This window comes from Cydia amplana, chromosome 13 (assembly GCF_948474715.1).
Source record: "Cydia amplana chromosome 13, ilCydAmpl1.1, whole genome shotgun sequence".
In the NCBI taxonomy this organism is placed as follows: Eukaryota; Metazoa; Arthropoda; class Insecta; order Lepidoptera; family Tortricidae; genus Cydia; species Cydia amplana.
The window spans coordinates 93,523-103,095 of NC_086081.1; the positions used below are offsets into that span (position 1 = coordinate 93,523).

At 58.4% G+C, this 9,573-nt stretch overlaps 2 protein-coding genes across 2 annotated transcripts; both read right to left on the reverse strand.

The window, feature by feature from the left end:
* Positions 1–311: 311 nt before the first annotated feature.
* On the reverse strand, positions 312–2,396 carry LOC134653661 (uncharacterized). The gene has a single exon (XM_063509054.1). It carries the CDS (start codon positions 2,394–2,396, stop codon positions 312–314), a length of 2,085 nt encoding a protein of 694 aa, XP_063365124.1.
* Positions 2,397–6,832: 4,436 nt separating this feature from the next.
* Positions 6,833–9,120, reverse strand: LOC134653662 (uncharacterized). The gene is made up of 2 exons (XM_063509055.1): positions 6,945–9,120; positions 6,833–6,897 (listed from the first exon to the last, which is right to left on the reverse strand). Exons 1-2 carry the CDS (start codon positions 9,118–9,120, stop codon positions 6,833–6,835), a joined length of 2,241 nt encoding a protein of 746 aa, XP_063365125.1.
* Between the last annotated feature and the right edge of the window lie 453 nt (positions 9,121–9,573).

A 9,573-nucleotide genomic window follows, 5' to 3' on the forward strand; every position in this document is an offset into this window, starting at 1 on the left:
TTTTTTTTTTTTTTGTTGACGGAGTGGGGAATGCGTTTACGCATCCCTCCCCGGCCGTGGGGCAAGGCCATAATGGGGAGGGTATGTGGGACTCCCTCTTTCGATTCCCTCTCCTAGCGAGAAGGAGCGAAAGAGAATACCCACTAAACCCCACTCCGTTGTCCCCCTCTCAGACGTTGTATGGGGGCATCATGGGCTCGCGCATTCATTCCTCCATGATGCCCCCCGTCTTTTCCCGGCGTCCCCAGGGAACCCGCACTTTGGGAGGGGAGAATCAATGACCATTCTGATTCTCCCCCCAGACGTAGGGCCTAAATATCCATATTTTGTCCCTCACAGGCCCGTTGGTCGATGTTACTCACTGGAGGGGCTCTTTGGGTCTTCGGAAGAGCCTCTTTGCCTTTTGCTGGTGGGGGCGTACAGGAAAAGCCACCCATTATGTGTCCCGCTGGGCGTTTGGCCGCATGACATACCGAGCAGAAGGCAGTCTCCGCCTTGCAGTCCACCCTCTTGTGGTCCGGCCTGCTACACCGGAAGCAGAGCCCGCTCCTGTCTACTGGCGACGGGCATAGTGCTCTGGTGTGCCCCGTGCCCATGCACCTGAAGCACCTCATCGGTGTTGGGTCCAGCGCCACTACCAGAGCCGAGGACCATCCTATTTGAAGTCGACCCGCTGCGGTGACCCTCTTGGCTGCCGTTATAGGGCACTGTGCCAGAGTCGACGTTGTCCCATTATATTGGGCCCTAATCGATCCCACCTTAACCTCATTTATTGAGCACTCTCCCAGTTTAGCGATCGCTCCCGCGATCGCTTCCTGAGTGGCTGCCTCATCTAGGCCCGAAATGCGTAAGTCCGCCATTTTGGTGGGCCTGTATACTCGGGCTTCCTCTCCGATCACCTCCGTCATTTTTCGGCAGAGTTCGTCAGCCGCCCTACCATTGTCGGACCCGGACACCTCAAGTATCCTGGCCCCAGCAGCTGTTTTGCGGACCTTGACGTGCTCTACACCCACATCAGCAAGCTTCACCGATTTGGTGACCTTATACAAAATTGAGGCGTATGTCGCCTCAGACTCCGGCTTCAAGGCCATCACGATCGCGGCCGTGGCGGGCACAACCAGCTTCCGTGGGCCTGCTGGTGCCGGTTTCCGAGCCGGGGCGGCAGGGGGGGAAGGGGGCTTGGCGGATTTGCCATTGCCCTTCCTGACAACCTGCGTCCAAGACTCAGCAGGCTCCTGCGTTTTTGTTGCCGGCTGCGAGGGTGGAGAGGCACTAGGCTCCTTCACCGTCTTCTGCCTAGGAGCAGAGTTAGCCCTCTTCTTGGTCGCTGGTGCCGAAGGCTGGGCCACAGGGGCCTTAGGCTGCCTTATGGGCGGCGCACCTGTCACTGCCCTTGAGGGCGGCGCCCCAGAGAGAGGTTCCGGCTGGTTCGCAATCGTCTTATTCCTGTCCGCAGCGAGAGGAGGGCGGGGGACCGGCTCAGGGAAATGGCCCGTGCGGGCCGAGATCATGTTTCCCATGGTAATTGTAAGGTCCCGCTTCAGGTCCTCCTTTAATTCCTTGAGGGCCTCTTTGAGGGCCTCAGAAAAGCCCGTCGCCTGGTCGCATTGGGCCGTCGGGGCCTGTGAGGGCTGGATCGTCCTCTCAGAGAAGGCTCTACGAAGGGCCTTCATCTCGGACTGACATTGGGCCAGTTGCTCCCGCATTCGGTTATTATCCTCCTTCAAGGCCCGCAACTCCTCGTCCTCTACTCTATCCGCCAGGACGTCAGTCGCCGCCAGGATGTCCCGGCAGGCCTGGTTCAGTTTGCCCCAGACTTGTCCATTTAGGTTGCCGGATTTTCCGGCAGCCTCTAGGATAATATGGGTCGCCTCCCGCACTATTTCTATGTAGTCCGTCCCTGTGTATAGGGGCGGGCTGCATTCTGTCATTTCTTGACTTGGAGAAGGGGACGGGCTCACCATCCACGGCTCCTTATCCCCCTTCTTTTTGTTGTCCCCCTGGGACCTTCTCAGGAGTAAAGGGGGGACCACTCCCTTTCCCTTTCCCTCCTGGCTGTCCAGCACCTCCAAGAGCAAGTCCTCCTTATAGGCCTTCAGTCTGGCCTTGGCTGCTGCCAGGCCGGTAAAGTGGCCTATGGAGGCTTTCTTCGCCATGGCCTTGGCCCTACCCCTCAGCGAGGTGCTAACTTTAGGCCCGCTCCCAACGTGAGTCTCATAATCCAGGACCCGGTTTCCCTCATGGGGCCTCTTCTTGGAGGCGGCCTCAGCCCTGTACTGGCCCTCCATAGGTTCCTCCCAGTCGGGCGAGGTCGAAGAACCCGCCCCTGAAGCCCCTTTATGGGGCCCAGTGATTGGAGCCATCTCCGGGTTCAACCCCTGCGCGGGGTTATCCATACAAATACTACGCGAAGACCACCCCTTATGGGTGGAATTCGCCTAAAAAAGGTGAAAAACCAAAACACCTAACCTAACCTAACTATTTTGGTCAAGTGCGAGTCGCAGCAGAACCAAAACAGCAAAAACAAACTTAAAATTATTTTATGCGACGGGCTGTAGCGTCACTCCTGGTTGAGCTACAGATCTCGAACCAAGGTCAAAAAATAGTTCTAAGTATGTGCTATTTACCACTAATTTTTAAAACTAAAAATATTTAATATTTTACAATTTATTAAATTCCCAACACGAAAACCAACTTATGTTTGCGTTTACCGACGCCTGATAAACAGGAATAGCAATCCTTTAAAAAATTAATAACTACTAAACTACACCCTCTAAAAATATAATTCAAACGGATTTGAATTCCCTACAACTAGCTTAATCTAACTAACCTACTACAAAGAATTTATTTACACAAAAACAGAAGATATGATTTTTTGAAAGTGAAATCTCCTAACGTCGTCAACCGCAAATGGGGTAAACTTTTTACCGAACTCGTGAGATTTGAACTCCAATATCTCCCGAACCAGAGGTCGGATCGATATGGGGTAAAAAGCTCCGTGTAGAGCAAAAAGCCGACCCAATTACAAAATTAACAGACGTAGGAGAAACACAAAGAAAAAGAAGATGTGAATTTTTCAAAGTGAAAAAGCGCCTGAAGAAAAAAGTGAATTTATATGTAAAGTGAAAGAAATTAAAAATACTATAGAAATCTAGGGAAAGGCTGGGAAAGAACAACGGTATAAAATAGAACTCAATTAGCTTTATCTCGCCACAAAAATTCGCAAAATTCCCTCAATTCTACCTCTCAAATTTACCTCAACCTTTTTTTTTTTTTTTTTTTTTTTTTTTTTTTTTTTTTTTTTTTTTTCGTTGGAAAAATGCTTTATGCATACCCGCACACCCGGGGGAGGAGATGCGGGTTATGTGGGACTCGGCAAAGGTGCCGCTACCCACTAAAAAACCAACGGTATGCCTGCACGCCGCCGGTGGGGCGTGGCCACGGGTTCTCTAGAGTACGCAACCGCAGCCACGCCGGCGCCGCCCGCCTGTGCAGCGGGCCCTTCTCTTGTGGGGGGCTAGAGAGAGACTTCTACCCCTGCCTCCTCAGAAGGCGCGTGGGCATACCACGCGCGCCCTCTCTGCGAGGCCTATGTAATGGGCAGCGACGCCCCCGCGCCGCTGCCCAGACCTCGCTAGGTGGGGGGGAGGAGATGGGCATACGCTCTCCTCCGGGCCCCTGTGCGCTTGCGGCGGATCGGGTGCGAGGCTGGGTTGGCCTCCCTTTCCCTCTCCGCTGCCTCCTTCTGCGACATTACATCCTCGCAGAAGGAGAGGACCGCTTTCCACGACCTCTCGTCGGCAACCATAGCCTTAACTACGGCTGGCAAGGAGAGGTCGTTCCCCACCACTGCCGCGAGTTCGCGGCGCTGCCCCTCCCAGGCTGGGCATTCCTCCAGGGTATGCTGCGCCGTGTCCTCGCCGCAGCCACACTGGTGGCACTCCGCCGTCTCCTCCCGTCTTGCGTACCGGTGCAGGTAGCTCCCGAAACAGCCATGCCCCGTGAGCACCTGCACCAGCCGGAAGGTTAGCGAGCCCCGCTCTATCTCCAGCCAGTCTTGTAGGACCGGCCGGACCGCCTCGACAGTCCTGTGTCCTTCCTCGCGTCCAGCCAGTTGCTCCTCCCATTGGAGGACAATGGACTGCCGGACGAGGAGCTTTTGCGCCTCTACCTCCCTAGGCGCAGGATGGAACTCCCGCAGCCGGAGCTCCCTGCGCCACTCGTACAGAGACGCTTGGGCCTCCGCCTCCAGATCCCAAGGAGGCGTTCCCGCCAGCAAGCACGCCGCATCGTATGAGGTGGTGCGGTACCCGCGTACGACGCTGATGGCCATCGCCCTCTGAGCCTTTCTCAGCAGGGCGATATTTCGGGCCGCCAGATTCACCGCCCAGATCGGCGCCCCGTACAGGGCCATCGATCGCACCACCCCCATATACAGACGGCGGCTCGCTACCTCCGGCCCCCCGATATTGGGCATCAGCCTCTTCAGTGCGGCCGATGCTGCCATTAGTCGGGGGGTCAGGCGGGCAAAGTGCTCGCGGAAGTTCCATCGGGAATCGAGGACAAGTCCGAGATATTTCATGTCGGACTTTACCTCGATTCGGGTGCCACCAACGACGATGCTGGATCCTGCAGGCGGCGCCTTCCGGGCTGCGTGGAAGCAGAGCGCCTCAGACTTGTGTAGCGCCACCTCCAGACCCAGCATCGTTATACGCCTCACCACCTGTGCCACCGTCACGGTGGCGAGGCGTGCTGCTTCCCGGTACGAGGTCCCCCGGGACGTGACCAGCGTGTCATCTGCGTAGCAGGTCACACTTGACCCCGGGAGAAGCTCCCCCCGCAGCACCCAGTCGTACCCAATGTTCCACAGGAGCGGCCCTAAGACCGAGCCCTGTGGAACACCGCACGACGTCTCCCACCTTGTAATCCCGCCGCCCCGGACCGGATACTCCACGCACCGCTCCGAGAGGTAGGCCCCGACTATTTGGCACAAATAGGGAGGCACTTTGTGGTATTTCAGCGCCTCCCTAATGCACGACCACGGCAGGGTGTTAAAGGCATTGGCGATATCCAGGGACACCGCCAGAAGAACCCCACCGTGGTCAACCGCCTCATCCGAGAGGGCTTTGATGCGCGCGACCGCATCTACGGTCGACCTGCCCTCTCGGAATCCGAACTGATGCTCGGACAGGTCGGGTCCTACTCCTCGGAGGTGCTCGACGAGGCGAGCGCAGATGATGCGCTCGAAAAGCTTGTCAGCCTCGTCGAGCAGTACGATCGGACGGTAGGCTGATGGAGATTCCGCGGGACGCCCGTCCTTTTTTAGGAGGACGAGCCGGCCGGTTTTCCATATGGTCGGAAATTGGCCGGACTGTAGACAGGCGTCCAGTAGCCCGCGGAATCTCTCCCCTAGGGACCGCAGCGCCAAAGCCAGGACGCGTCCTGGGATCCCATCTGGACCCGGTGCCGTGTTTTTGGCTTTTAGCCTCCGCACGGCTGCGTCTAGCTCTGCCTCCGTTACCGGAGGCACCCCGACTTCCGCACCCTCGAACCCTGCGAGCTGATGGGGAGGTGCCATTTCTGGGGGCTGGTGTTCCGGTCTGTTCGGAAACAAGTTGGAAACAACCACCCCCAGTAGTCGAGGCTCGAGACTCTCTGTCAAGGGGGGGGCCCAAGGGCGTAATTTACCCCTGACCGTCTTGTACGGCCTCCCCCATGGGTCTCGGTTTAGAGTCTCGAGAAGCTCCGCTCTGGCGCTCGCCTTCGCCTCGCAGATGGAGAGCTGCAGCGCCTTGACCGCCTCCCTGTAGGCACTGTACAGCCGCGTCTCCTCTTCAACGTCTCGGTGTCTGCGTCGACGGGACCGTGTGTACTGGCGTCTCGCTCTGTTGGAGCGGGATCGGAGTTCACCGATTTCTCGCGACCACCAGTACACTTGACGCTTCGGAGGCCGCGGCTTGGCTCGCGACATGCCTGCGTCACAGACTTGTGACATGGCTTCGCGAAACCAGGCTGCCTCCTCCTCGGTCTCCACAGGCCCAGGAGATGTTGTCCAGGCCTGGACGAGGGACGCTATCTCCACCGCTTCACGATCCAGGCTGTTCAGGGCCCAACGAGGGTAAGGGGTCGCAGCACGGCCATTCGGACGACGATCCGTGTCTGTCGTGCCTCCGGAGGAGGTGGAGACATCAAACCGGATGTACAAATGGTCTGATAATGTCTCCACCGTCTCCAGTACTCTCCAGCCCCGGACGCGGGTCGCGAGTGCCGGGGTCGCGAAAGTAACGTCCACTATGGACTCTCCCTGCCAGCGCACGCAGGTGCTGGCCGACCCTCGGTTCAGAACCGACATTCCGGTCATCGTCGCCCATTCCTCTAACAGGTCTCCGCGAATGTCGGTTGCGGGACAGCCCCAGGCCATGGATTTGGCGTTTAAGTCACCTGCGACAACTACCTGGCGCGGTTGGGTCTGCCCAACGAGAGCCGCCAGCTGGCCGAGGAAGGCTTCGAACTCGGAGACTCTTCTGTTGGGGGAGAAATATACCCCGATCAGGGTAATTTCGCCCCAGAGAACAGCCACATAGCCATGGCCCCTCGACAACGTGGAGGGGGGCGGTATGCCCTCTACCCCTGCTTTTGTTATAATGGCCACCAAGCCATCCAGGTCCGCAGCCCAGTTGTGGCTGGGGGGGACGTAGTACGGCTCGGCGACCACGGCAGCATCTATCGACCACTGCGCCATGGACTGCAGGAGGAGATCTTGCGCCCCGGCGCAGTGGTTTATGTTCGCCTGGAGGATCCGATTGGTTGACCTCGTCATTTTGGCGCATTGTTAGTCGGACCCTCTTGTGCAGCCGGAGGCGCCGCCACTCCAGGGGTGCCTGGTTTGTTGGTCACCTTCCGGGACATGCGTTTTGGGGCTTTAGCCCCCATCGCGCAGGTACTGCTGCCGGCACTGTGGTCAGCAGGTTTGCCCGCTGCAGTGCACAGAGTGCAGTGGGGCGCGGCGGTGCAGTCCCTGGCCCGGTGACCGGATTGACCGCATCGGTAGCATTGGTCACTACGGTCGATTTCTGAGGTGCACCCCCTCCTAACATGGCCAGGCACCAGGCAGCGGAAGCACCTCAGGGGTCGGGACTCCAGCAGCTTCACGTTTGCCGAAGCCCATCCGACGAGGAGTCGCCCCTCAGCCACTTTCTTGGCGGCTGCTACGGGGCAGCGAGCCCACGCTGTGCCCAGGCCTGTTGGCGTGCGGGAGATCCGGCCAACTTTCACTGCCTCTAGGGCACACCCTCCAACTTTCGCCACGGCAGCGGCGAGCTCTTCCTCTGTAACCGAGTCATCCAGGCCGGAAATGCGCATCTCCGCGCATTTTACCGGCCTAGAGATGCGGACGTCGGCCACATTAAGCGTCTCCCTCAGCTTGGCAGCAAGAGAGTCTGCTTGGTTGCCGCTGGTGGTGTCTGGGCCCGGGATCTCCAGGATTGCCGCCCCTGTCACTGCCCTACGGAACCTCAGGCCGGTGATACCGAGCCCATCCAGGGAGATTTTGGTCTTGGCCTCCGTAATCAACGTTCCGTAGGTAACGCCCCTCTCTTCTGCTCCCGTCTCCAGGGTGAGGACTACGGCCGCTGACCGCGGGGTGCGCAGTAGCGCCTTGGTCTTATTGCGACCCTTCCCTTCTTGCGCTTTCCGCGGTGCCGCCGGCTGTTGCGGCTTCGCAGTCGTCGCTTCTCCAACGGGAGACTTCTTTTTATTCTTCTTACCCCGCTTGACCACAGTCGTCCATTCCTCTTCCGAGGCAGGCACTGTTGTCTGCAGCCGAGGCTGCCGGACTTGGGAAGCGGGGCCAGGAACACTCGTAGGACGCTTTTTGGGCCCCTCCTTCTTTTTGTTCTTTTTCGCAGCCCGCTTCGCACCCGCTGGGTTGGTAGGAGCTGGAGTGTGACCGGGGGGAGAGCTTCCTGCTTTGGAAGGTGTGGGAGCAGACGACACCTGAGTAGGTTGCTGTGGGAGCAGTTTCTCCTCCAGGGCGCTCAACCTTGTACCCATCATTTCAGTCACCTTGGCCACGATATTGCGCTCTAGGTCACCTTGCTCCCGAGCAGGTGATGTCGCCGTCTCTTGGCGCGTCCCTTCGAGGCGCTGCCCAAGGCTAGCACGCAAGTCGCCCATCTCCTTACGGAGCTCGGCCATTTCCGCCTTGAGGCGAGCGTTTTCGGCGGCGAGCCTCCTCGTCTCATCGGAGACAGTCCGGCCCCTCATCTCACCGACAGCTTCCCGGATCGCAGCCACAGCCTCCTTCAGGATTCGTTGGTACGTGCCCTTTAGGTTTTTGGACTTGGTGGCCACGTCCTTGATTAGCCCCAGACTATCCCGCACCTGCTGGTTTAGGGCTAGGGCAGTGCGGTTTTCTTCGTCGTCTGACCCACTTGTCGTCCCAAACGAATCCGGATGGCGGGCAAGCCGTCTTAGCGTCACCATTTTGGACGCGGCTATCAGGTCCTCTTCAGTTTGCAGCTCGAGCTCCAGGCGCTTAGCCTTTTCCTTGGTTAGCCCGGCGTGGCGCGCCGTGGATGGTCGGCGGCCTGTTCCTCGCTTGGAAGGTCCCGAGGCGGGCTTTCCTTGCTCCGCAAGATCGGAAGCCTCGCCGCTCGGCGATGCTCCCGTGTCGCTACCACTGCTTCGCTGCCTCTTCCGTCCTGCGGCCATTTGGGCAGTTAGCGAAGCGTCGGATTCGGCGGTTTCCACGTCGGTTGGCACCGGAGAGAAAAATACTCCGTCCCCAGGGAGGTCACCCGTGTCTATTCTCCTGGGGGAGAAGAACTCCTCCCTGCCAAGAGACGGGACCTTTTCTGGCATGCGTTCTATTAGCACTACGGCTTTACGTCTCTCACTAAGCCCCCTAGCGGGTTTGGGTGGGGAGCGTGTTGAATCCACCGCCGTCCCCGGAGGCACGTCCTCATCATGGAACACCCAGCGCCCCTGGGCGTCCTGATATGGTCGGAATCCATCCTTGGGGTGGCCAGTGGAGGCTCCTGCCTCCGCCGGACTGCTATTCTCCCCATCACCCCCTCCTTGCAGCCTCAATACCAAATCACTCTGCAAATCGGTGTCCATGAAGTGTTTGCTTGTGTTGTCGTTTCGGGATCGTGAGTGGTTTGCCCCCCCAGAATACGGAAGGCGGCATGTCGCCACAGCATGGGCAATTGCCCGTCCTGTGGCGACATGGAGGATTGGAACCTCCTGGGGTAGTTCTACATTTTCGTTTCCACTCATTTTGTGTGCTATTTTGAGGAGGTATGCCCCTCCCTGACGTTTGTGACTGGACTCCCTCCAGCCACGCATCCCATCGGCACGTCAGACACACCTTGGGATTGGGGTGATTTTTATAGTGGTTTTCTTCCACTTTTCCATCCACCGCGCTTGGTGGCCGGAGCCATCCCCACTCCTCCCCCCGCCAGAGGTAATTTCAAATAGGGGACCTATTAGAAATTCCCAACAGGGACTTTGCAGCTCACACTGTGCCCTCTGCTATTCAGAGGGACACGCGGAGCCACCCGCCCAGCCACT

What these genes read in the sequence shown, in the direction of transcription:
- LOC134653661 (XM_063509054.1), bottom strand. Translation starts at nt 2,396, where the DNA reads ATGGATAACCCCGCGCAGGGGTTGAACCCGGAGATGGCTCCAATCACT.
- LOC134653662 (XM_063509055.1), bottom strand. Translation starts at nt 9,120, where the DNA reads ATGGACACCGATTTGCAGAGTGATTTGGTATTGAGGCTGCAAGGAGGG. An exon ending in TGACCACAGTGCCGGCAGCA is followed by an intron (nt 6,898 to 6,944) that starts GTACCTGCGCGA and finishes ATGTCCCGGAAG; the next exon opens with GTGACCAACAAACCAGGCAC.